Source organism: Hippocampus bargibanti, linkage group LG11, assembly GCF_051943395.1.
Source record: "Hippocampus bargibanti isolate YZ-2025 linkage group LG11, ASM5194339v1, whole genome shotgun sequence".
Taxonomy (NCBI): Eukaryota; Metazoa; Chordata; class Actinopteri; order Syngnathiformes; family Syngnathidae; genus Hippocampus; species Hippocampus bargibanti.
Genome location: NC_142744.1, coordinates 20,770,544 through 20,798,407, shown reverse-complemented (window position 1 = coordinate 20,798,407; position 27,864 = coordinate 20,770,544). Strand labels below are relative to the sequence as shown.

Genomic DNA, 27,864 nt, shown 5'->3' with positions numbered 1-27,864 from the left:
GCCAGAGGTGTCCAAACGTTTTGCAAAAGTGGCCAGATTTGGTGTGTAAAAAAGGTAGAGGAGCAATTAATTTAAATATATTTCAGCTAGCCATTCTGCGTGTCACATTTATTTATTTTTTATTTTAATTGCAGTTATCTTAACTCATTCACTGCCAGATGATGTGCAAATCTGTGTCCACTCCAGTGTCAGTGTTTTGGTCATTTGCACTCAAATTGGAGGACCCAGAGAATATTATATTTAGGACTACAAAATCATTCAATGTAAATAAATTTGGAAATTGCAGTGAATGAGTTAAGCATGAGTTTTGGTTGATTTGAAACATGCCTATCAAAATTGAATTGACATTGAAAATTGAATTTTCTTAACACTTGAACTCTTTTGTGACAGTTGGACAGAAGTACCGGTAATTGTTCTTTTGTTGATTGTGGCCATTTTAGAATTGTTTTTAAAAATGTAGAAAATCGTCATTTTAGAAAATTGGGTGGCTCATTCAGTTACTCACATCCAAATTTGCAAATTGAGCCTCTTGATTGCAGCACTTAGCACATGCATGTAACAGCACAACTGCCCAATGTAAAATTTTACATTCCGGCCAGACGTTCTCGATTTTATGGCGGAAGTTGAGGGCCAGATGAAAATTGCACCATCGGCCACATTTAGACCACATTCCTGGTCTAAAGTGTTGTGAGTAAAAGGACGTTTGTTTGCCTGCCGGCCAGTATGTTGCCTTGTAGGGTACTTCCTTCTTCATGGAGCATGCCACGATGTGACCTTTCAATGCAGTGTACTACAAACTGTTGAGGCAGGCCGAGAATTACCAAGTTTCAAAGTAATGATGAAATCAAAAGTGTAGAAAGCAACAGGCTGAGACATTTGTCCAAAAATGTTGACGTTGAAGGAATATTTCACACATGATGAATATTGCACAACTTGTGCACAGATGGGAAACGTGTATGGCAGTGCTGGGAAGCTGTCACGGATTGCATCGTGGTGATGGTGGTGGATCCCTAAAAAGCAGGCAGGAGGGAGCATCAGGGTGTAATTGACAAATTGTGTTAAATAGAGTCAGCAGGAACAAAATCTGACAGGGTGAAGCAAATACAAACAAAGACCCGACAACGAATGGTCGTGCCGGGAATCCTTTTAACTGCCACTGATTGGAACGACCAACACCTGTGCAGGTGCAGGCGGGGCCGACAGTTACACCCGTTGGTCGCCAACCAGATCGTGGCAGAAGCTATGTTGCCATAAAATAAGAATAAGCTTCTGTATTCAGAGTTAACTTATTACCGGTAATTGAACGACCATTGTATATGTGTGTGGAGTGAATGTTGTACTCGAAAGGTAAATCCATACAGACTGGATACTGTATTTGTGTATGCGTTTATCCACATCTACATGCATTACTCACCCTTGATTTAGTCGCATGTTCGTGTGAAAAGGGACTAATGCCTCGCTGCTCAATGTGCAGATTGGTTGCAAGGCGGCCGTGACCCTCTTCATGTACTTCCTGGCAACCAATTACTTCTGGATCCTGGTGGAGGGTCTGTACCTCCACAGTCTTATCTTCATGACCTTCTTCTCAGACCGGAAATATCTTTGGGGCTTCACCATGATTGGATGGGGTGAGTTGAAGTGATTAGCCAAAGTGTCATGATTGCATCTGGTAATGTAGCGGAAAGTAATTTGGGCTGCTTTCGATACGGGCTTCACAGCACCTGCATTGTACACACTGTGCGTATTACTGGCAAAAGCACAGCGCATACAATGTGGATGTCGCGTTTGCCCATCTTCGACGAGGGCAAACAAATGATCTGGTCTCCAAACAGAGGACTTGTCATTCCTGATTTGAATGTTTAATTTTGCAGGTGTGCCAGCCATGTTTGTGAGTGTTTGGGCAACAGTGAGGGCCACATTTGCGGACACAGAGTGAGTGTGAATTGCTTTTTAGGATGCCATTATTTTTGGAATGATACCTGAGACCTGACTTAGTTTCATCTATGTGGAAAAAGTAAATGAAAATGTTAAATTTGAGCCTGTGAATAAAACCTCAGTTGATGCACAAATTGGTTTTGGAAGTTTTGCGAGGAAAATATTGTCTGGTTTCACAAACTATCTGAGTTAGCCCATCAGATCACAGTGCAGAGGATGTGGGTTCGATCCCAGCTCCCGGTTTCCTCCCACATTCCGAAAACACGCATGGCAGGCTGACTGAACACTTGAAATTGTCTCTTGGTATGAGTGTGAGTGTGAATGGTTGTATGTCTGTCTACGTGTGCCCAGCAGTTGTAACCGGCTCAAGGTGTCTTCAGCTGACTGTTCGAAGACAGCTGGAATAGGCTCCAGCAACCCCGTACCCCGTGAGAATTAAGCGTGTCACAAAATGGATGGATGGATGTTAAAATGCCTTCAATTACTGTTTTACTTTCTCAAGACAGAATGTTTTCAATAACCGAATCGTAACCCTCTCTTCATGAGCACCAACCTAACCCTAACATTGATCCTAAACTTAATTCCAAATAAAACCTAAACTTGATCTCTTCGACAAATGCATCCCAAATGCTAACCATAATGCTAACCATAACCCTAACCTTTACGTAACTTCCAACCTTAAAACTATGACTGTACCGAGCTTTGTTTGTTTTTTGCCCCAAGGCAACTCATGATTACCCTTATGAATAGGTACTATGAGTATACTTTATAACTTATACTTGAGTACAAGTATATAATATGTCCTTTTCCCAAACTGAATTGGACCACAAGTTTTAAAATAATACTCTTAGCTCAACTCAACGCAGCTCTGTTTATCGAGCCCTTTTAAGACAGCTCCCATTGACAAGTAAAGTGAAATGAACTTGTTTCGTGTTTCATAGCGTGCTCACAGAGACGGAGAAGATTCACTTGCAGGCAAAGGAATGTCAGTTGTCTTGGATCACGTTGTTTAGCAAAGACTGATCACAGGTTTGTTGTTTATGTTGCGGCAGGTGCTGGGACTTAAGTGCGGGCAATTTGAAATGGATTTATCAAGTGCCGATACTTGCCGCTGTCGTGGTGAGTGCACAATTTCTACTGGATGTGGCCTACACACCCCACCGCGAAGAAAATGATGGCACCTGCTCCTGGGGAATCAGAGCAATCATTAAGGCCCTCTCGTTATGTGTTTATCTTTTTTGGCAGGTCAATTTTGTCTTATTTTTAAACATCATCAGAGTCCTAGCAACCAAACTGCGGGAAACCAATGCTGGAAGATGTGATACAAGGCAGCAGTACAGGTACGTGATGATTATGTCTCTTATTAAACGCAACAGTATTGTAACCGTATTTGGAACTTGATATCTTTGTATAATTTGTGACATGTAACACATTCTGACCGTTAGTACAGAGGAAGCTCAAACAGTCAATCAAGATTAGTGGTTTACAGGTTTAACTACACTTTGTGACCTTTTATTTTATTTATCTTGCATTCAAAGAATACAACATATACATGCGAAATAAGAAAAGGTAATACTAATACTATTTTTAAATGCACCTTCAGAAAACCAAATTACTCATATTACCATTACATTATGAATAATGAATAAGCAAGGCGAAGCAGCCTTTTCTCCCATATCTATATTCATATCAACAAAAACAGTCCAGCAGTTTAAGACATTTGCAAACAAAATAATGTAAGGCACCGAGGAGCAAAGTGGAGACAAAAATTGCAATAAATGACGTCAAGGAACTGATTTCTCAGAATGCTTTTTCCAAGATAGGAAAGGAGATGAAGATTAACATGCAACAATTCTATTTGGAAAATCTCTTTTCAAATGATCACTTTAGAACAGACCCAAGGAGTACTTAGGTTGTGGGTTCAACTTTAAGTTTTAGAGTTTTAGGTGATTTCGAATTAGGTTTAGGAATGCCTAAATGCTCAGTCTGACAATGTGAATAAAAATTGCGCATCATCATGGCCCAACCACATCACGAGAACTTTGACCTAATATTTTGTTAAATGCCGATGTTATATCCACTGCTTCAGTGTTCTCTTTTTCCAACACTTGTCCGGCCATTGCAGAAAGCTGCTGAAGTCCACGCTGGTACTGATGCCGCTGTTTGGCGTGCACTACATCATATTTAACGCCATGCCCTACACGGAAGTGTCAGGCATCCCCTGGCAGATTCAAATGCACTATGAGATGCTCTTTAACTCCTTCCAGGTACAAACTCTAGTTAGAGTGTGCGAACACTGAATAAAGTGCTGTGTCGCCAAAGCAATTGTGGTGACGACGCAGCTTCTTCTGCATGGTTTTCTTTCTGTTGCAGGGCTTCCTTGTCGCAATCATATACTGCTTTTGCAATGGGGAGGTAAGCGGTCTATCCGAGCGTGAGAATATCGCCATGTCAAATCACACTGAATGCCTCCAAATGCACCTCATTGTATTCAAAGGTGCAAGCGGAGATCAAGAAATCGTGGAGTCGTCGAAGCCTGGCACTGGACTTTAAACGAAAGGCGCGCAGTGGCAGCAACACGTACAGCTACGGCCCGATGGTGTCGCACACCAGCGTCACCAACGTGACCGCCCGGGCACCACACGCCCTCCACCTTACCACCAGGATGGGCCCGACCCCTGTCAATGGGCACCGCAACCTGCCGGGCTACATCAAAAACGGCTCCGTGTCCGAGTGCTCCGCACCGTCATCGGGCCAGGAAATCCACGCCGAACCCGAAGATCTCTGCGCCACGCCCGCGGCACAGCCGTGTGAGGAAGCCAAGGAAGAGAAGCCCTCACCTGTGGTTGTGGTGGAGGAAGAGCGGGAGACAGTCATGTGATCCCCTCTGTAAAAACGGGTGACCCAAATGTTGTGGCTTAGACACTTTGAGCCGCCACACTGAATGTGCAACAGTCTTAAAATGGGCTGTCTTTGATATTGAATTTTGTTTCCTTTTATCCACTGCCATCTTTTTTTTTTTTTAATCTCATGGCCACATCCGGAGATGGAGAACTTACGTTGAGAAACATCATCAGTGTTAATGGGAAGGCACGTGGGTAATTTAGATTTTTCAACTTTTTTTTTTTTTTTTTTTGGGGGGGGGGGGGGGGGGGGGGGGGGGGGGGCATTTCAAAACTTTCTCCAGACTGACCAGTTTTCCACATTCTACACATTTTAAATGAATGTTTCTGGTGTTTGTGGACGTTTTGTTTGTATTTGGCATCACTGGAGAACCTTCATGAACATTTCTTCATGTGTGTCAAATAGACATTTTGATCAAGCTGATCCCGTGCTATATTGCTGCTTTCATGATGTACATACAAGTCACGATGTTTACAAATGCCATTCAAATTGTGAGCTAATGTCATGGTTGTAAAGAAGTGTTTTACATGTATGTGTGTGTGTGTCTTGTGTGTGTGTGTGTGTTTTCTGTTGTTTTTGTGTTATTTGATGTATGTGCAGTACTGTATATAGTACAATTGAGTATTGAACTGCCAGGCAGGATACTAAGAGAAAGAGCAAAGAGGAGGTTTATGGATGTTGCGAAAGAGGGCATGAAGGTAACTGGTGTAAGAGAAGAGGATGCACAAAACAGGATTAGATGGATGCAACTGATTCCCTGTGGCGACCCCTGAGGGGAAAATATGAGAGGAAAAGAAGAAATGAACTAATTTGTGTGTGTATAGGTGCCCTGCCTTATACAATAACAACTCTACAGAAATACAGAAATACAATTGATCAAATACCACAATTCATACTTAAATCAAGGTGATTTGGGCAGCACATGGTTCAAGTCTGCCTCACAATATATAGTCTTCAAACTCCAGCCTTTCTGTGTGGAGTTTGCAGTTTGTTTCCTACACGCATGTTAGCTTGAGTGAAGACTCAAACTTGTCCATTGATTTAAAAACATCTATAAAATAAAATTGTGTTTGTCAATATCATAAGTGTGAAACTCAAGACCCGAGGGCATATCTGTCCCTCTTGGTTATTTTATGTGGCCCGTGAAAGCAAATCAAACATGTCACCTTCCATTATTCTCAATCTGGACCAATGTTTCCTCTTCTTACTTCTAATAAAAAAGACAGGTATAATATGCATTTTCTTGTCACCAAACCTCTCATTCCCGAACTGATACAGTAGTTAAATAAATCAAGAACTAACGTGTTAATATAGTGTCAGTCATACCGGGTCTCCAAGGGAAACAGGAACTTCAATGCGGACTACCACAAGAAAAGAGTTTCACAACCCTGGTCCAAATGTAGCCCAGAATTGGCTTGTGACCAGTCCAGGGTGTACCCAACCACTCAACTCATTCCAGCTCCAGCTCACCCAGGACCTCATGTGGACCAGCACGAAAATGGATTAGTGGGTTTTATGTAACTAAAACAGTTGGTTTTTAACAGCAAAACAAGCCCACACATGTTCTCCAAAAGTACAGAAGTGAATACTCAATCTTGCCTGGCAGTGTTCCTCCGCACTGTTTTTTCGGACAGTTTGGATGTTGTTTGAGCTTTTTGCGTCATTCGACGAGCAATTTTGAGGAGTAAGTCTTTGTCATGTTTGCAAGGTGGTGGACCCCAAAAGAGAAGGCAGGAGGGAACAACAGATTATACATGACAAATTGTCTTAATTAAAGACAGTGAGAACTGAATCTTAAACACCAAAGTCATAAAAACAAAAACGTCCAAAGTAACAAAAAAGCAAAAACCAGGACTGAAAACAAACCAGACAAGACTAAACAGACCTGAAAGCGTGGAACAAACACATGACCCCACACTGAATGGTCGTGCCGGTAGTCCTTTTAACTGTCACTAATGGCAATGATCAACAGAAACGATACGGTTGCTCTCCCTCAAGGGATTGATCCCAGAAGTCCCAAAAGTCATCCAAAAGGCTCAGCACGCCAGGGAACAGAAACAAAAGAGCAATGGCAACCCTTGGCTCTCCAGGGAACAGGAACTAAAAGGTGATGGTAACCCCTACCTCACCAACATCAGGAACGAGAAGGGGACAGCAACCCGTGCTTCGACGAAGGACAGGAACTGAAAGGCGACAGCCGCATGACAAGCACTTCTTGTCCAGTGGTTGGTCGGGTCATTTGGTCTCGATTTGCAACGTGGTGGAGGACCCCAAAAAGCAGGCAGGGGGGAGGAGCAAGATGTATTTTTCAATTTGTACTACATAGAGTGAACAGATATTAAAAAAAAACAACAAACTCATCAGAACAAGAAGGTCCAAAGTAACAAACAAAACCATGACTGAAACATGACTGAGAATGAAGCAGACAAGACAAAACAACCCTGACAGCATGAGACAAACGATGACCCAAAACTGAATGATTGTGTCGGGAATCCTTTTAACTGTCACAAATGACTACAACGAACAGGTGTGCAGAGCCCTACAGTGCCACGCGTTGGTCACAAACAAAAATGTGACGGTCTTCAACTTGAAGGTCAACCGACGTCTCCGGACAAGTTCTGTCCATAATTTGTAAAATGGCTTCAAATGACTTCTACTTGGCGTATTTTAATAAGATTCCACCGCATATAACTATATTTTACGTTTTAAGACTCGCTCCGAATATTCAGGAAGTCTTGTTTTTGAGTTGGTGACGAGTCCGTACGTGATGTCATGAAAGGACCGCCCCCCTGACCAAAAAAAGACACATTGTAGCGGTCCTTCCATCACGTCAATGTATTTTGCTTTACATTTTTGATCTGAGAACCGTGTTGCACCAAAAAGCCGCCAGAAGAGGGCATCCAAGCTCCATATAAGGAATTTATCAGCCTGTGGAAGCGGAGGTTGCCACTGGAGGTCGCCATTTTGTGCCTCTTTTTTTTGGGGTGAGAGATTTTCCCCCAATGTTGCCTCAAAACGGCACATATAATTCGTTGATCGATTGCAAACATGTATGCTTTCCTCTTCAGAACTATTTGAATCATATTCATAACTGGATGTGTAACAAAAAAAGCATATTCTCCGAATCTGAAGCCATTGTTAGGATTCTCCAGCAATGCAAGATGTCTTGCCGTGACGTCACAAACTGGGGGCGGGACTTTCTGAAAATGCCCAATTTGCAGCTCAATTTTTTTGCAGATTTTGGACACTTTAAGTCATTTTTATTGGTGTTTTGCATTTGAATAAAAATATCATACCGCATGTTTTGGGTATTTTAGATGCTATAAAACGTTTTTCTGATGTCAGTTAAGAAACAAAAAAGTGACGTCGATTGCCCTTTAAGGGGAGTTAAAATAAGATACCAATGCAACCTGAGCAGGAATAACATTAATCTGCTCTCCACATAATTTAGTCGCATTTGTTGCAATTAAAAAAAATGGAAATGGGCTGCAATTATAGTATAGTATAGTATAGTATAGTATAGTATAGTATAGTATAGTATAGTATAGTATAGTATAGTATCAGAATCAGAAAACCTTTATTCGTCCCACAATGGGGAAATTTGCAGTCCACAGCAGCAATTGAAAGGGGATGGGGTGGGGGTGAAAGGATAGAAAACAAGATATTCTGAGCATAACAAAAATAAAACTGTCAACTGTATACTGTGCAAATGTAAATGTGCAAAACCGTTTCATAAAAAAACTGTACATAGTGCAAGTATCAAGAAAGGCACATTGAAATATTGCATCAACCCATATATACAAGTGTGCAGTTTTTTTTTCACATGTGATAACTGAGAAATGCAAACCCTGACAGCAGTCGATAGGAACAAGCGGCGGGACCTCTCCTTCTTGCAGCGCGGGTGTAATAATCTCTGGCTAAAGGGTGGGCAGGAAGGGCTGTCCATCATAGCTTTTAGTTTAGCTAGCGTCCGTCTGTTGCCCACCTCCTCCAGAGAGTCCAGCGAGCAGCCCAGGACAGAACTGGCCCTCTTGACAAGTTGTTCCAGTCTTTTTCTGTCCCGGGTGGTGATGCTGCCTGACCAGCAGCACTTTATTACTATCAATATTAATCAAATTAATATAATACAGTCCTCTGCCCTGATTGTATCATGTCAAATGATTGTGATCGGCGGCCAACAACTACGTATATGTGGACGTATATATGGAATGAAAAGTTTATGGTGTCTTGTTGTCTTTCTTGGAGCCTGTTGCCATCGAGATGAGAGGCCTATTGTAATATACATACGTGTTTGAATTCTTGCCTATGTGACGGGTATCACAACAGTGACTGTCTTCATCTCCACGATGCTGCCGTCTTAATAAGGCCAGACGTGTGGATGTGTCTTTTTATTTCTTTTATTTCTGCAACACAGTATGGCAGAAGGGATGGGTGAAGTCGCATGGGTTTCGTCTTGTGATTAACATAAATCTCCTCCAGATTGTTCTCAAATGCAAAACATTGTAGATGTGGTGGGGTCTTTTTTGGTCCCATAACAGCAAAAGTATCCATGATAAATCCTTGAAGACGAACGGTGTGTGGACTCAGAGAAAGGGGGTGTGAAAAGGTAGGTCGGCTGTGGCGCTTTTCGGTCGTGTGGTTTGGTGTTATTTCGCCGAAAATTACTCCGCCAGCCATGGTGGGGCGGCGCTCCGTGTGTATCCTGAAAAATGGTGTGTATGCCAAGGTTTAATTTTCATAAATTTAACGTTCTCAAACGGAAAAGTTCGTAAGGCAAGGGGTTCGTAAACAGAGGTTCCACTGTATCCATATAGACTGTATACTGTATTTGTGTATGTGTTTATCCACATCTACATGCATTCAAGTTTACTCACCCTTGATTTAGTCGCACGTTCGTGTGAAAAGGGACTAATGCCTCGCTGGTCAATGTGCAGTTGGTTGCAAGGCGGCCGTGACGGTCTTCATGTACTTCCTGGCAACCAATTACTTCTGGATCCTTGTGAAGGGTCTGTACCTCCATAGTCTTATCTTCATGACCTTCTTCTCAGACCGGAAATATCTTTGAGGCTTCACCATGATTGGATTGGGTGAGTTGAAGTGATTAGCCAAAGTGTCATGATTGTATCTGGTAACGTAGTGGAAAGTAATTTGGGCTGCTTTCGATACGGGCTTCACAACACCTGCATTGTACACACTGCGTAGTACTGGCAAAAGCACAGCGCATACAATGTGAATGTCGCGTTCGCCCATCTTCGACGAGGGCAAACAAATGATCGGTTTTCCAGACAGAGGACTTGTCATTCCTAATTTGAATATTTAATTTTGCATGTGTGCCAGCCATGTTTGTGAGTGTTGAGCAACAGAGGATAAGGTGCTGGAAGAGGAAGCATCATGGGAGGAGAAGCCCCTACATGGGTTGTACCACCGAACCATAACTGAAGTGGCTGATCTCAAGAAGTCCTATCAGTGGCTAGAGAGGCTCTGAGCACCAGAGCCATAGAGGCACATATATACCACACCAGGCAAGACCCAAGGTGTAGGTTGTGCAAAGAGGCACCTGAGACAATCCAACACATACCGAATTTTCACGACCAAAGGGCGCACCGTGTGAAAGGACGCAAGTTTTATATACCGGTACATATCCTCTACTGCCATATGTACGTCCGCCTCACAACAACACACAGGCATACAAGTATACGTATTTAAAAAAACAGATCGGGAGCAAAACTGAGTTTGGTAGTGCTTTATTTATTAATTACAAATGAATAACATTTTTTAATCATCACTCAATATGCGTCGGCATGGTAAAAGGGAGCACATTACCGGTACCGACTTTTCCGAAAGCTCAAACCACCGTGCTCGCAGACACGTTAGCCCAAGCATCCACAATCCATTGGCAAACTGTGGCGTAACATCCAGCCCTTTTCGTTTGCCTTAATGACGCCTGCTGGAAATGTCTCTTTAGGCAAAGTCTTTCTTTTAAAAAAATCACAATCGCCGGGAGTTTCTCTCCGTTAGCATGGCAGCCTTTTCGCCAGCTTTCCAGAATAATTCGCCGGCCGTTGCTTCGCTACAGTAGTCCCGGTCCGCATGGAAAAATCGCACAGTTTCATAAAACGCCGCACCAAGACGGACCTCCTTGGAGATATTCAATTTTCATTTCCTCCGCTAGCATTACTGCTCTGAGAGGGATGGTGACAGTCGAAACGCTCTTAGCTCGCCGATCCATTGCTCGAATCTTTACTCCAACTCCGGCGACCTTGCCTTATGTCCGCGTATTATGTCACGGCCGCTTTATTCCCATGTTCCTCGGTGTAACTGATAGCCTTCAGTTTAAACTGAGCTTCATAACCATATCTCGGTGCCATTTTAAGGGTTGTTAAAACAGCAATGTTCTGCATAAAGCACATACCTGTTCGTTTATACACAAACCACGCCCACACACCCCCCCGCACATGTTCTCTCCCACGTCAGGAGCGCCATAACCAGATGGCTGGCATAGTCTACCGAAACATCTGTGCGGAGTATGAAAAGAAAACCCCACAGTCAAAATGGGAAACACCTCCCAAGGTGGTAGAGAATGACCGAGTAAAGATCCTGTGGGACTTCCAGATACCGACTGACAAGATGGTAATGGCAAACCAACCAGATATCGGGGTCATAGATAAAGGGCAGAGAAAAGCCGTTGTCGTGAATGTAGCGGTCCCGAGTGATGGAAACATCAGAAAGAAGGAACATGAGAAACTCGAGAAATATCAAGGGCTCAGAGAGGAGCTGGAGAGAGCCTGGACGGTAAAGGTGACAGTCGTGCCTGTGGTGGTCGGAGCACTCGGGGCAATTACCCCCAAACTACATGAGTGGTGGCAACAGATCCCGGGAACAACATCGGATATCTCGGTCTAGAAAAGCGCAGTGCTGTGAACAGCACGGATACTGTGCAGAACCCTGAAGCTTCCTGGCCTCTGGTAGAGGACCCGAGCTGAAATGGGGGACGGACACTACCCAAGGGTTGAAACAGGACATACATCGTACCATCGTTGTTTCACTGTTCTCATATGTTAATATTTTAATGGTTTTTGTTCTATGGATGTTTCTTATAGACGTTCAACATTTGCATTTTTTTTTATATGTACCGTAACTTGAGCTGACCCAACCCGCATGTCAAATTCTAAAAGTCAAATTGTCCCCCTGGCCAAAAAGTTTGGCTAAACTAGGGGGTGGCTCTGGTTTCGCCACTTTTTCATCTGCATCTCAGGGAATCAACACTTTGTAGAAAGTAGAAACCTGTGATCAAACTCCCCGTGAGAAACACAAGGCCAAACGTTTCGTAGCATGATGCGAAGAACTGCATCGATGTGATACGATCACGTGAACGTAGTTCAAATCACGTTCAGTTTGACACCGTATTGTCCCTTTAAAGTCACTTTGGAGCTTTTTTGCCGCCCCCTTTAGCACCTCTGTCTCCCTTCTCTGCTGTATTCCTCCCTTTTCCTTCGCTGCCTCCTTCCTTGCTGGCTGCCTCCGTCTTGTTCTGTGTCTTTTCGTCGCCTTTGGCACCCTTGGCTCCTTCCTTCCTCCCCTCCTTGCCCTTCCTTTCGCCTCGATTGGCGTGCACTTTTCCAGAGACGGTGGCCACGGCTTCCGCATCATCCTCCTGCTTGTCCTCTGCTTTGGCAGCTGTGTGGCGAGACATGGACACAACAAAGATGCAGATTTTTGTTTTGTGGGCTGAAATGAATTCTGCTTGAGTAGGAAGCATGTGATGAGGTCCCATCTGTATCCTGTGTATTTTTTAATGAGCTTTTTTTTGCGATCCGACGTGATCCTTCTTAAGTGGAGGACAATGTGTTGTTATACAAGGACACCGGTAACCCGGTTTCAAGTAACCCGGACAAGATTACCCCGGTTAACGTTTTTGGTGTTGTAATTCACATAACATAGTCAAAGTGTACCAAAAAACAAGCAAACAAAAAAACACAAGGAACTGGCCATGTTCCAAATTTGAGGTGATGAGATTTCTTTCTTTCTTTCTTTCTTTCTTTCTTTCTTTCTTTCTTTCTTTCTTTCTTTCTTTCTTTCTTTCTTTCTTTCTTTCTTTCTTTCTTTCTTTCTTTCTTTCTTTCTTTCTTTCTTTCTTTCTTTCTTTCTTTCTTTCTTTCTTTCTTTCTTTCTTTCTCTCTCTCTTCTTTCTCTCTCTTTCTTTCTTTCTCTTTCCTTCTTTCTTTCACCCTCCCGTCCGCCCGTCCAACCACCCGTCCGTCCGTTTGTCCCTTTGTCTCTCGGTCTCTCTCTCTATCTCTATCTCTATCTATATCTATATCTCTCTGTCCATCTTTCTCTTTTTCTCTCTCCCTATTTTTCTCTTTCTCTCTTTTTCTCTTTCTCTCTCTCTTTTTCTCTCTCTTTTTCTCTCTGTCTTTTCCTTTCTCTTTTTCTTTCTTTTTCTTTCTTTGTCCTTCTCTTTTTCTTTCTTTCTCTCTTTCTCACTCTCTTTCTCTCTCTCTCCTCACTTTCTCCTACTCCTTATCTCTCTCTCTCTTTCTCTCTGTCGCTTTCTCTTTGTCTTTCTCTTTCGCTCTTTCTCTCTTTCTCTTTCTCTCTTTCTCCCTTTCTCGCTTTTTCTCTCCTCTCTATCTCCTTCTCTTTCTCTTTCTCTTTCTCTTTCTCTTTCTCATCCTCTTTCTCATCATCTTTCTCATCCCCTTTCTCCTCTCTCCCTCTCTTTCGCTTTCTTTTCCTCATCCTCTTTCTCCCTCTCTCTCCATCTCTCTCTCTCTCCCTCTCAATCCATCTCTCTCCATTCCTCTCTATCTCTCATTCTATCAAAAGGTATGACATTCTAACTTTTGGTACTGTGGCACTGCTCTCGTTTTTGAGTGACAGAGCTGGTGACAGTCACAAGGGTGCATCTTGCCCTCATGAGCACACTCTTTTTGATTGGATCCTTTAAAGTGGAATACAAAAGCTAACAGTCATTATTTTACAAGGTCACTTCAGACTATGTCAATGTGGTACTCAAACAGATACCTACCGTGGGGGGTTAGGGTGAACGGGGGTGGGCAAATCAATGCAAGCACAACAAAAATCCAGACAAAAGTGTCATATTGTGTAGAGAGAGAGGGAGGAGGGGGAAAGAGAAAGACAGACAGACAGACAGACAGAGAGAGAGAGAAAGAGGGGGGGGGGCTGAGTGGCATGTTTTGTTCAGCATTAAGTTGTAAATGTTCAAGAACGAAACACAATTTTCTGTAAATATATCAAAAAGTCCTGTTGAACATTTTAAATAATAAATGAGATCTCACTGGCAGTTGGGATCTGAAAGAAAATTTCAAATATTCCTTTGAATAATTCATCAGTCACTTTTTTGGACACATTTCCTCCTAGCGAAAACTCCATTGTAGGCCCAGTGGATGTGTTTTTGTTTTTTTTTTCTATGGTCACAAAGTAAACATGGGGATGGAGCAGCTAAACAAATAAACAAAAGTATGACAAGACCAAGGACAAATACAAAACAAATGTCAAAAGCTGCCAAAAGAAATAAAAAGTGGCATGGCTCAGCAATAGAGTGTTTTCTTCTCACCCTCGAGCTTGGAAGCTCCAAGGCCGGCCATTGTGACCACATCAAATTGCACTTGAGCAAAATACTGAATACACAGTTGATTCTGATCCTGCATCATCAGCGAACGAATGAGGTAATTTGTTCTCTTTGAGGTAGAAAAATGCTATATAAGTGAGAGCCCTTTTACTTTAGTGCCGTTCCAAATCTGAGTGTTGTGAATGCCGCTGATTTTCATTTTATTCTATGTCCCACCTCCATCAGAAAAATAAGATGAAGGTAGTGAAGTATAAGTGGAGAAGACATCTATGTCCTGATTTATCATATTCCCATGCTCTACTTTTAATATTGCGCATAGCAGAATCAAGAGACACGTGTGGCTCAAAAAAACATTGATTTAGGACAGGGTAGTGTTGATATATTGAGCAGCCCAACAAGAGGAGAGTGTGAAGAACTGGTTTTATTTTTAAGTGTACCAACATGCAATGAGTGCCAGCATCGTCAAGTTATCATGTTTCACTTTGCTCTCACATTCTCTTTGGTAGCTAATATTGGCGAAACGTGTCCCACAAATGTGAATACTAAGTAATGCTTCAAAAGAACCCTTGCAAGCATTATGTTTATCATTCGGCAAGGACAGAGCTTGGACTTTGTCTACGGTGGACATTGATGACTGACAGTAAGGCAGGTTCACTACTTGGCTATCTTTCATATATTATTGACGACAAGAAACTTGATTTGCTCACAAACCGGCCACAGTATGTGAGGGCAAAGAACTGTGAGTCAGACAGGCTTCTCTGCAGCATCAGGGCACCGAAGGGGACAGTCCTTGCTCCATTTCTGTTCACCCTCTACACCTCAGACTTCAGCTACAACATTCCAACCTGCCACCTTCAGAGGTTCTTTGATGACTCTGCAATTGTCTGCCTCATTACAGAGGGAGTGAATCGGGAGTACAGGGGACTGACCAAGGACTTTGTGGACTGGTGCCAGCAGAATCACCTCCAGATCAACCCAGGGAAAACCAAGGAGCCGGTTGTGGATTTATGTAGGAAACAGTCCTCACCTGCACCTTTGAACACCCGGGATAAAGAAATAGAGAGGGTGACCTCCAACAAGTACCTGGGTGTTTTTCTCAACAATAAACTTGACTGAACTACAAACACAGATACTTTGATCAAAAAGGAACAGAGTTGCCTCTTCCTACTCAGGAAACTGAGGTCTTTTGGGGTTCAGGGGTCACTCCTTAAGACCTTCTTTGACTCTGTGGTCGCTTCAGACATCCAGTATGGAATTGTTTTCTAGTCAGGCAGCATCACCACCCGGGACAGAAAAAGACTGGAGCGCCTGGTCAAGAGGGCCTGTTCTGTCCTGGGATGCTACCTGGACTCTCTGGAGGAGGGGGGCAACAGACGGACACGAGCTAAACTAAAAGCACCTCCCACGACCTCCTGCCCACCCCAACAGCACTGAGTAGCTCCTTCAGCCAGAGACTTTACACCCGCGCTGCAAGAAGGAGAGATACCGCCGCTCGTTTCTAAAGACTGCTGTCAGGCTTCTGAATAAACCTACGTGAAAAGAAAACAGGTCTCATACATTGTAAACAGCACAGCCACCTTATGTCGAGTCAATACAGTTGATTATATCACATATGCTTTCTATACCGTATTTTTAGACTTACAGTTCTTTTTCTGAAACTTTTTGTGCAGTTGTACATTACAGTCTCCTGACATTTTCTGTTGTGCATAAAATGTTTTGTTTATCTTTTGACAACCCCCCCCCCCCCCCATCCCTTTCAATTTTGCTGCTGTAGATTGCAAATTTCCCCATTGTGGGACTATTAAAGGCTTTCTGGTTCTGATTCTGAACTTGAACTACAATGAATGCAATCATAGATGAGTTAGTGCACAGGTGGGAAAACTGCAGCTTCGGGGTGACATCTGGCCCCCTGGTCTTTTTAATTCGGCCCGCCGAAGGTTGGTACACCATTGAGGTTCAATATTAATGATTACATTCCTTTCATGTGTACTTGTAATGACATCCATTTCAATGCCAGGTAGCGCAGTAACCTCAAATTGCTATTGCAAATTGCAATTATTATTCTTATGACAAGCATGGAATATATTTTCTTTCATCACATCACCAAGTTGTCTAATTGTCGCTGTCAATTGGTGCATTACTGAATGGGATGAAGTAAAATTCTGAGCGCTTCACTCACAGATACATTTATGAAAAAGGCAGCCAACAAAAGAATTAGGTGGTAGTCTAGATATTTGTTTGCAAACCATTATAACTTTCCATGGTATGTCCCCTTAAAGGACAACCGACGTCTCCGGACAAGTTGTGTCCATATTTTGTAAAATGGCTTCAAATGACTTCTACTGAGCGTATTTTAATAAGATTCCACCGCATAGCGGTATATTTTACGTATTAAGACTCGCGCTGAATATTCAGAAAGTCTTGTTTTTGAGTTGGTGACGAGTCCGTACGTCACGTCACTAAAGGAACGCCCCTGACAGAAAAAAAAGACACATTGTAGCAGTCCTTCTATTACGTCAATGTATTTTGCTGTACTTGTTTGGTCTGAAAACCTCGTGTTGCACCCAAAAGCCGCCAGAAGATGGCGTCCAAGCTCCATATAAGGAATTTATCAGCCTGTGGAAACTGAGGTGGCCATAGGAGGTGGCCATTTTGTGCCTCTTTTTGGGTGAGACATTTCGCCCCAATGTTGCCTCAAAATGACACGGAATAAATTCTTTAATCGATTGCAAACACGTATGCTTTCCTCTTCAGAACTATTTGAATCATATTCATAACTGGATGTGTAACAAAAAAAGCATATTCTCCGAATCTGAAGCCATTGTTTTGATTCTCCAGCAATGCAAGACGTCTTGGCGTGACGTCACGAACTGGGGGCGGGACTTTGTGAAAATGCCCAATTCGCAGCAGTATTTTTTGCAGATTTTGGACACTTTAAGTCATTTTTATTGGTGTTTACATTTGAATAAAAATATCATACTGCGTGTTTTGGGTATTTTAGATGCTATAAAATGTTTTCTGATGTCAGTTAAGAAACAAAAAAGTGATGTCGGTTGTCCTTTAAGGTCTGCAGGACCTATTTAGCAACATTACTTTGGCAACATTTACTGTAACATGCTAGAATGAGTCAAATACATCAGGCTAACTTACTGGCAAAAGTAGTTAATATAAATGTTGCAATTTCATCCGGTTAATCACATACAACTAAATATAATTACTTCGGGTAACATTTTATCACGGGTGACAACAGAGGTGAGGACAAATTGAGATGGGAAAGAGTTATGAAGAAGGTAATGATCAGGCCGTTGCCGGCAAAGAAAGCGAAGCAGGCTGCTCCTCAGAAAGGGAGCGCTGACTGTCAGTATGACTTTCACTTTGGACTTGCTCAGAGAGTGTCTGGACGGTGGATGTCTCAGCAATCGCTGGAAACAACAGTCAACAGGATAGAGGGGGGAAACAGTAGAATAGTTAAAGGAAAGGAATTGGAGGATGAAAGAAGGTAGAGAAGCGGGAAACTTACATCCCGGCACCTCTGTCAGCTCGTTAAGAGGTGGCACCGTCTCCAACGTGTTGGCATATTTCTTGGCGGCCTGTCGCTGGGCATGACGCGCTTCGATTTCCTTTTTGGTCCTTGGGATCCGACATTTAAAAATACAACACAGCGTGATCACTAGAAAGAGGCGGGGAATAAAAAGAAGACGGATGTAGGGGTCAGTTGTCTGAAGTTTGTTTCTTTTTTTTTATTTTATGTCCTTGAAAACAATTGCTGAAAATGCGAATGGACTGGTAACTATGGGTACCTAGTATTGAAATGAGAAGATATCGTATTCAGCATGCTTTAGGCTAGCTAGCTAGTCCTCATCCTCGAAAACACAACTCTCCTAGATGCCACAGTTTACAGAAAAGTTTGTGCGCTTACTTAAATTCGCAAGTCAGCAAGCCTACTGCCCTGCCACCAGAGATTGGCCCCAATACCTTATTTGATAGCATGCTAGCTACTGTCTCATCTCTCACGTCAAAGCGCTGCGACAACTCCATGGTATTCATTGTCCACCCACTAGAGGTGTTAAACAGCGCTTGGCATTGTTTTAAAGTATATTTGAGTCCACCTTACAAGCATGACTGTTTTACTTTCACAATTTTTGTATGAGTATCAAAAAAGATCAATCAACCAATCACAACATATTGTACATTCAATAATAAATAAATAAAATAAAAATATCCACATGAAAGGGTCTTTGGCCAAAGCACTACTTAACTTTGTCGCTCTACAAGCAGACTTGAGAGGATTGGAGATGTCAACACACACAACACCACTATCGGACTGACAAGGTGGTAATTGGTGTGTGAAAAAAGGCTAATGGTAGCAACATTTCCAGATGCAAAGGAAATCAAGAGCAGAATGTGAAACATAGCTTCAAAACAATCCAAAGGTTTGTTTTCTTCCCAAAAAAAGGTTATGCTATGCATAAAACTCAAGTGGTGAAGTTTTTGTCCAAAAGTTTCTTCCAAGTAGAACATTTTGTACAGGATAAGACAGGTAAAACCATTAACAGGTTCGCAATGACTTGCTTCAATAAATACTCGTCAGTGTTTGAGCTTGTGTTGGCTCCTGGAGCGACGATAGAGTGTCATCACCTGGCGCATACATGGTGTCAAAGAGAAACAAAAACTTGTGACACCAGTATGATGCATAACAATGTGAGTGTAAAACGAGCCTTTAAAACAGGCGTCGGGAACCTATGGCTCGCGAGCCACATATGGGTCGCGATGATCATTGCATCTGGTTCGCCCAGAAAACTAAATACATATTCTCGCTTTTTTCACTGTTCGTTTCCTCTTTGGGTGGCAGTTGGCAGAAAGCGCAATTTTGAGTGGATGATACTGACCTAAGGTGACCGTTGATGTCCAACCAGGTAAATGCCCCCATTTAAATAAGCCTGACGAGTAAAAAAAAGACGAGTATCATACACTTCAGGTTGAATATAACGAAGAATTCGCTTTTGTGGAGAGAACAGGTTCTGCTGTGATTCAAATTTGCAAACAGTTGAATATCAGTCGCACTTTGAAAAGCCCCATGCTAATGTTAGCATCAACAAACTTTTGTGAGAGACAGCAGAAAGCAAGTGTGCAGGCTACCTAGCAGTAACTTCGCCTATGGACCCGGCAAGTTGACTTTCATTCCAATCGTTTGGATGGATTTATTTACCAATCATGAGGAACGGAAAACTATTCATATTAATCGTGAGTATTATCACAGTTATTTTAAATAATACATTCTGACATTTTGTTGAAAGCACGCGCACGCTCGCGTTTGTGTGTGTGCGTGTGTGTGTGCGTGTGTTTGCGTGTGTGTGTGTGTGTGCGTGCGTGCGTGCGTGCGTGCGTGCGTGTGTGTGTGTGTGTGTGTGTGTGTGTGTGTGTGTGTGGCTCTCAATGAAAAACATGTCTAAATATTTGACTTTTATGGCTCTCTTAGTCAAAAAGGTTCCCGACTCCTGGTTTAAAACATTCACGTAAGACATAGTGAAATGGCAGGGAAAAGAAATGAAACAGTTTTGCCGCATTTCCAGAGACAATGCTCTTCTTTTTCTGGTGTGGCTGCCTTGTTATATGAAGACATCTCAGCTCCTCAGTGAACCAGCAGTGGCTGTGATGTTCTTTGCAGAAGATAAAGAACAGATGTCTGTCACCTAGTTAGTTTACCATTTTTTGCTGCATTCACATCCAGACTTATTCGTGGCCTCCAAGACAAATATTTGGAATTTGGAAAACGACCACAAATTCATAAAACAAAACATTCTCAAATTGCTGCTGTGGACTGCAAATTTCCCCATTGTGGGACGAATAAAGGTTTTCTGATTCTGATTCTGATGCTGCAGAAAATGGGTGAATGTAAAATTACGAGAGAAAATTATTTTCAACTGCAGCAAAATCTGCCGTTTTGTTTCATGTATTGTTGTAAGAGTATTAAAGCACATATTAGCATATTTGACAATAAAGCTGACTTAGACTTTGACTTTGACTTTGACTAAAGAATCCAAACTTTTAAGGCGTTTGTGATTTACAATAGGACAAGTGAGTCCGGAAGTGAGTGAATGGAAGCAGGAAGGAGATTGTCAGTAAGTTTTGGGTGAAAAACAGTGCAAGAGGTCGGCCCGCTTGGTATAAATCTGACGTTTAAACTACCGTTAACTAAACCATCAAATTTGGGACGATCATAGGATCTAAGCATTTCCTCAGAATTTGAGGGTGAATAATAATACAATAGTATCACTTCTTGTATCAGTGTATGAGGCACAGGCGACTTGGTACTTACCAATGGCTAAAACAAACACAGCGAAGATGCCGATTACTTGCCATAAGCGCAGCCCCCAAAACACAACAGTCTCTGATGTGACGGGATCTGGCTTTTTGGGGGGCTCTGTAGGTAAAAGCTGAGGTGGTGGGGAAAGGAAAAGAAAAAATCGAAACATTATAACTAAAGAACTTTTAATTCTAAGACACAATATATATATATATATATATATATATATATATATATATATATATATATATATATATATATATATATATATATATATATATATATATATATATATATATATATATATATATATACAGTGAGACCTCAACTTACGAACTTTTCATCATACGAACGTCAAATTTATGACTATTAAGCCTCATAATAAGAACTATTTTCATCTTACGCACTTCGGTGGAAGTGTGTATACATAAATACATAATCTTCTGCGGAAGAACACGAAAGCACATGACCTTCGGCTCTGGCGGAGTGATCTTCGGCAACCGAACAGCGCTCCAACCGACGCTACTTTGCACACCCCCTCTCATTGAATGCACATGTCCATCGCCTCCTTGCAGCTTTTTGCTTATACTTTTACGATTATGGCACCGAAAAAAAACCACCACAGGCTCGTGGTCAGCCCAAGAAGAAACACAGTACAATCACCGTCGCTGGGAAGAAGGAGATAATTGAAAAACACGAACGACGTGTGCGTTTGTGTGATTTAGCGACAGAGCGCGGCTATGCTAAGTCCACCATCGCTACCATCCTTCGCAACAAAGAAGCTATGAAAGGTGCGTCTGTTGCAAAAGGTGTTTCCATGCTCTTAAAGCGACGGTCTCGGGCAATCGAAGAAGTTGAAAAACTTCTGTTAATTTGGATTAACGAAAAGCAGCTATCCGGCGACAGCGTGAGTAAAACTATTTTATGCGAGAAAGCACGGCTAATTCACGCCGATATCGCCATGCGCCAACCTGGAAGTTCGGCGCTTATTCAGGATTTTAAAGCCCGTAACGGATGGTTCGAGAACATCCGAGGGCGAAGAGGAGAAGGCAATGTGGAATGATGTGCAGGCTTTTACCGAAGAGTTCCATCCAGAAAAGACCGGCTATGACAACCATCAACATGATGAACGATAATGTGATGCCTCAGCCTCGTAACACCTTACAAGTCAGAAAGCAACAGGTGTCAATTAAGAGGTTTTTAATCAGCAAAAAGGATGAGGAGTCTCCAAAGAAGCAAAGAGAAGCCACACCAGAGGTTAAGTTACCAACAGTCCTTATGGAAGGTGACTCTCCTTCCATAAGCCATCAATGACCATCAAAAAGGTAAATACAGCTTTATTTTACAGCACAGTTTATTTCTTTAATTACAGTCCTCGTGTAATGTGCCTCTCTTTCCAAACAGCAAGTCCCTTTGACCTTCGACCTCCAACGCAATTCTATCAAGTCATCAATGGAAATAAAGTGACTTTATGATACAATGTAGTGTATTTCTTGAATTACAATACCATAGCACATTTATTATACATATAATAAGGTATGTTGTGTGTAGTTTTAAAGCTTATTTAGTTGAAAAGTATATTTTATGGAAACCTGGGAACGGATTATTCCCATTTTAATGGTTTCCCATGGGATTTTTTCGAGATACATACTTTTCACCTTACACACTCTGTCTGGGAACCAATTTAGTTCGTAAGTTGAGGTCTCACTGTATATATATATATATATATATATATATATATATATATATATATATATATATATATATATATATCGATAGTATTTCTATGCACGCACGGAGAAAATTACATGCAAACAGGGTCGGATATATCGATAGTCCCGGTTATATCGATATTTTTTCTGACTCCCTTGAATATCGATATAACGAGACTTTACTGTATATATATAGTAGGGTATATGTGTATGTGAATCAAAAAATTAATGCCTGAATGAAAAACACCCTTCAAATATATATATTCAAATACAAATATTATAACTATGTCTACAGTATTACAATATTTCAAAAAACAACTGGTTTTATGATATGTGACTGTGAGTGAGTATAATAAATGGTTGGAAACAGATAATTCTAAATGTATAATCATCATATGTCAGTCTGATTTCAAATTTTAACAGTAATGTCTCGTTATATCGATATTCTCGGGAGTCGGAAAAAATATCGATATAACCGGACTATCGATATATCAGATCCTGCGGTATGTAAAAGTTCTCCTTGCGTTCAAAATAGTATCGTAATAAGCGGGACTATCGATATAACGAGACTTTACTGTAGTTTCATGTACTGTGATTTGGATTATGTCTGAGTCACACTACCTAAATATAGGTAAGTTGGTTTAATAACGGCAGTTGCAACATCTGTTGGTCTCATAATGTAATAATTGTTGCTACCTGTAATATTTGTTGTTTTCCGTGTTCTACTGCAGCAGCTAATACCATAAATGTATTATAGACAGCAGGAAATGCAATAAGTGAGCTCTTTCTGATCTATTGGCCACCTAAGTATAGCGTTTCCACAGCAGCCTCCTGAAATCTAATTGGGCAATCGATGCTATGCTGCGCTATCCATCAATTTTGGACCAAAACTTCATCCACCAATCCAAAAACATCAAATAACGTTTTCTTGTTTTCACCACTATTACCTACTGATATGTTTGGCAGTGGCGGTCCGTGCATTTCACACCTAGGCCTTCAGTGAGGTCCTGCTTAGTCCGACTTGAACAAATATCCCTCGTAATACCATAATTTATGACACAACGGCTGGAGATATCATTTACAAAAGCACACGCACGCAGTACTGGGGGTGGCATCACCTTCGTCTACAGCACAGGCTATTTTCCGGAGCAATTACACATCAATAAATCTGCATCAGCAATTAGAACTTGTCACTATACGTGATACTGCAAACACTTAAAATTAAAAGGAAATTTAAAATCATTTGTCTACAAAGTTTTATGAAGTCCACCAAGAATATGCAATCTTTAACAAGATTTTACGCTAAATTACAAAATGTCAGTTTAATATAAGAAAAACAACAAGACGTTCACAAAACTATTTGTTGAAAATAAAAGTAAACAAATCTTTTTCATTTGTTCTTGAGAATAGGCTTACCTACATGCAACAGCGAGTTTTCCTCTCCTTTAACCATTGTGGGTTAAAAAAGCGAGTGCTGCCTCCCCTGAGGGCTGAGGTAAAGTGAGTATCCAATCACAGGACGCGTATGTCATGTTCAACGCGAGGCGTTATAGCTGGCCTTACTGTGCCAACTCGTGATCTGATTGCCTATCGCAACTGTATATCAACCACATGTGCCCGTTCATGTACAGCGCACAGACGCCCTCACTGTTGATTCTGAAGGCGTCGGTCAGATTTCATACAGCCTGGCGACACAAACTAGCTGAATTCTGATTGGATTAAAAACTCTGACCTAAAACTACAACACTGAAAGGAGCATAACCAAATGGATATAATATAACATGAAGAAAACAGTATGTAGAATAATTATATATATATTTAGAAAAAAAATATTTTTTTAATGAAATTGACTTTTATTATAATTATGATAATGATGTCTGATTATGTTAGGCCAGCAGAGAAGGCCTTGCTGGCCCTGACGGCCCACCACTGATGTTTGGTAAGAAAAAAAGTGTACATCGGAAGAAAATTAGCATGCTATAGTTGCCAGTGGCCTTAGAGCTCAGTCATCGTGCCACAGCTAAGCATCAGTAAGATGAATCATCATTTGTGTCAATACAGGAACTATCTTCTCTCCGCAAAAATATACATACACATATACTGTATAAATATATACATACAGTAAAGTCTCGTTATATCGATATCGGATATATCGATAGTCCCGGTTATATCGATACTATTTCTATGCACGCACAGAGAAAATTACATGCAAACAGGGTCGGATATATCGATAGTCCCGGTTATATCGATATTTTTTCGGACTCCCTTGAATATCGATATAACGAGACTTTACTGTATATACATACATATACACATCCATATACACATTCATATATATATATATATATATATATATATATATATATATATATATATATATATATATATATATATATATATATATATATATATATATATATATATATATATATATGTGGACTTGTGTGTGTGTGTGTGTGTTTGTGTGTGCGTGCGTGTGTGTGTGTGTTTGTCTGTGTGTGCGTGCGTGTTTGTGTGCGTGGGCATGCCATGCATTGAAGACGGTTGTGATCAGGTTAAGCAGCCCCCATGACCCCAATGAGGGTAAAAAAGTTCAGAAAATGAATGAAAATAAATGTGCATGTGTGTGTGTGTAGTACTCAAAAACATGTGTGTAAAAATATCAATAAAGACTAAAAAATCAATAAAGATTAGTGAGCAGGGACATACACATGTACTGTTCTTCATGAAATACAAAGATACGGTCAGGTACAAGAAGTCAGTGTGTTGGATCGAGACTACTTTGACCTGTACAGTGTATCCCAAATTTTACTTCAGTTGTGTAAATGCAGCTCATAACCAGCCACTACTGCTTGAAAGTGGCTGTCAGGTATCACGATGGGCAGAGTTTGACCTCGAAATGAACTCTTCAAATTAACTCTTGTGGTCAAAACAAATTATATCACCTTCCCAGATGACATTACTGCAGGAATGTGGAAGAAAGCGTGTGAATGTAAAATGTGTGACTTCCTCTTGCCTTTTTTGTTATTCATAAATGTCGATCTGAGGACGAGCCTCCAGTCAATAATAGATCTGGCAAGCATTCGGAGGAAATACATTGACAGCAATAATCCCAAGTGTACCGCAACCTGCTTTTTGGAGGAGGACGATGATGATGAAGGTAATGTTGTCTTACCTCGGGGTCCGGAATCTGTAACAAAACAAAGGAGATGCAGTGGGACAGCAGCAGGAGGACGAGCGCATCTCCAACCATCCTCGTCCCCTCCCTGCGTCCACTGTCCTACAAATCCCCTTGTCTCCCTCTCCTCCTCATCCTCTCCAGATGACTGCTTTGGAACCAGAATTTACCTGAATTTACAACACCGGCACCCCACATCCCCTCTTTCCCCACAACCAATACCCGCACCCAGGTGATAAATTGTCTCCCATCCTGGAACCAGAGTCTACTGCCGTTTTGTCTGCTCTGCCGCAGTGGACCACGCAAGGAAGCCAAGGCAGCAGTTGTGTAGGCACATTAATTAATTAAAAGAGCTGGTGTGCTTTACAGACAGCCCGTCCTGGAAGGGACACCACACACACTCATGCCTGTGTGCGTAATGGGGGTTGGGTAATACAGACACAATGAGATTGAAAGCCAATGCAGCAAGTATCCTGCCTGGTATTTATGTCCTTGCGGAGGAGTAGGCCCAGCACGGCCTTTCTAATCGCAGTTAATGCATTGTGTTTGGAAAAATGTGTATTTTCAACAATAATCGAGACCAATGCGCTGTATGTGTAGTTGCAATTCTCGATGAACACACCTATAGTGATCAGATCTCTATCTGAGTAGGAAATCAGCCACATGGCAGACTTCACCTGTGACGATGATTAGTGGGATGACTTTGAACTCTGCCTTCCCTGCAGTGACTTCAACCTGGGTCGAGGTGCCTGGGAATCAAGGGAAGACTCCACCTCTCACCTATTTTGAGAACATTTGGGTGTTGCAGAAAATATAATTAACATTAGTAGTGATAAATTCATACTGTCTATTATCTAATGTATCACTGATTTTTTTATTATATTGCATGAGAGGCGGAACCAAAGGTTTCGGTCTGTACTTCCGCCTTCACAATGAAGGCGGAAGTACAGGCCGAAACATGTTAGGTAATTGAACCACCTAAAACGCCACTGTCTGTGATAAAAGGATCAGTTATAAATTAGATAATTAACATTAGTCTGTGATTCTGATATTTTAGGCCAGCAGAGAAGGCCTGGCAGGCCGATGACCATTTTGTGTTTGGGAGCCTTTTACTGAGCATGTTCATCTTTATTAAGTTCATATAATTGCTTGTTCTGTAACCACAAGGGGACATAAGCCAGTGTCTTCTTGTGCCGGTCCCAAGCCCGGATAAATATAGAGGGTTGTGTCAGGAAGGGCATCCGACGTAAAAGCTTGGCCAAAACAAACATACAATCAAACCTCTGAAGATGGAGGACACTGATTCGCTGCGGCGACCCCTTGAAGGGAAAAGCCGAAAGGAAAAGAAGGAGGGCATCCTAAATGAGTATAAAGCCGAGCGTGAAATGACCTCAGTTTTTTCTTTTGTGTGACCACACCTAAAATGTTGATTTCATCAAATAACATTATGACCAAATTCAAATTTCAACACCCAGTTGGCCGGGGGTGTCCATAATCAGTCAGGACAATAGAAGTAATCAGTGTAGCCTCAGGTAATATATATATATATATATATATATATATATATATATATATATATATATATATATACAGTAAAGTCTCGTTATATCGATATTCAAGGGAGTCCGAAAAAATATCGATATAACCGGGACTATCGATATATCCGACCCTGTTTGCATGTAATTTTCTCCGTGCGTGCATAGAAATAGTATCGATATAACCGGGACTATCGATATATCCGATATCGATATAACAAGACTTTACTGTATATATATAGGGCCGGAGTTACCAGCAAAATTTTAGTTCACTGACAAAGCCTCTTGGATGAGAACCGAAACGTCCGACAACTTCAAAGAAGTACAGATGATGGTTGAAGAAACCTTTTCATCTATGTGACAACTGCTAGGTTTTTGTTTATTAAAAGACCGACCCGCTGTACCAGCGACTGTGTGCATCATTTTTCACGCTGAAGGGCATTACAGTATGTTAGCGGCGCTGTCAACGGCTTGCTTTCTTATCAAAGGCCACTGCTGAGAAATCATTCCTAACAACACGGCACCACATGGAAAGATCACCGAAGCTCTGAAAGGTTTGCAAGCCATGTTTGTTCAACTGAAATCAATGGATGACAATTGGGAGTTGGATCCTGATATTTGCTGCACTCTAATTATGACTAAATATTCAATGTTGGAAACTTCCTTGAATGCATATGTCAAAGATGTTGATCTCTGAT

General features: G+C 41.6%; 2 protein-coding genes across 3 annotated transcripts in view; one reads left to right on the top strand and one right to left on the bottom strand.

The window, feature by feature from the left end:
* The window catches only part of pth1r (parathyroid hormone 1 receptor), a 96,731-nt gene extending 91,670 nt beyond the window's left edge, over nt 1-5,061 (top strand). For both annotated transcript variants that reach the window (XM_089008875.1, XM_089008876.1), the window contains 7 exons: nt 1,475-1,628; nt 1,872-1,932; nt 2,988-3,054; nt 3,181-3,275; nt 4,061-4,202; nt 4,309-4,350; nt 4,433-5,061. In XM_089008875.1, the coding sequence (XP_088865001.1) occupies nt 1,475-1,628; nt 1,872-1,932; nt 2,988-3,054; nt 3,181-3,275; nt 4,061-4,202; nt 4,309-4,350; nt 4,433-4,816 (945 nt within the window). In that variant the 3' untranslated portion in view covers nt 4,817-5,061. The remainder of the gene's footprint in view (nt 1-1,474; nt 1,629-1,871; nt 1,933-2,987; nt 3,055-3,180; nt 3,276-4,060; nt 4,203-4,308; nt 4,351-4,432) is intronic.
* Nucleotides 5,062-11,386: 6,325 nt separating this feature from the next.
* Nucleotides 11,387-25,921, bottom strand: tmie (transmembrane inner ear). The gene is made up of 4 exons (XM_089008250.1): nt 25,629-25,921; nt 20,754-20,871; nt 17,955-18,104; nt 11,387-12,516 (listed from the first exon to the last, which is right to left on the bottom strand). Exons 1-4 carry the CDS (start codon nt 25,704-25,706, stop codon nt 12,260-12,262), a joined length of 603 nt encoding a protein of 200 aa, XP_088864376.1. The 5' UTR covers nt 25,707-25,921; the 3' UTR covers nt 11,387-12,259.
* Between the last annotated feature and the right edge of the window lie 1,943 nt (nt 25,922-27,864).

What these genes read in the sequence shown, in the direction of transcription:
- tmie (XM_089008250.1), bottom strand. Translation starts at nt 25,706, where the DNA reads ATGGTTGGAGATGCGCTCGTCCTCCTGCTGCTGTCCCACTGCATCTCC. An exon ending in TGTGTTTGTTTTAGCCATTG is followed by an intron (nt 18,105 to 20,753) that starts GTAAGTACCAAG and finishes GCCTCTTTCTAG; the next exon opens with TGATCACGCTGTGTTGTATT. An exon ending in GCTGACAGAGGTGCCGGGAT is followed by an intron (nt 12,517 to 17,954) that starts GTAAGTTTCCCG and finishes CTCGCCACACAG; the next exon opens with CTGCCAAAGCAGAGGACAAG.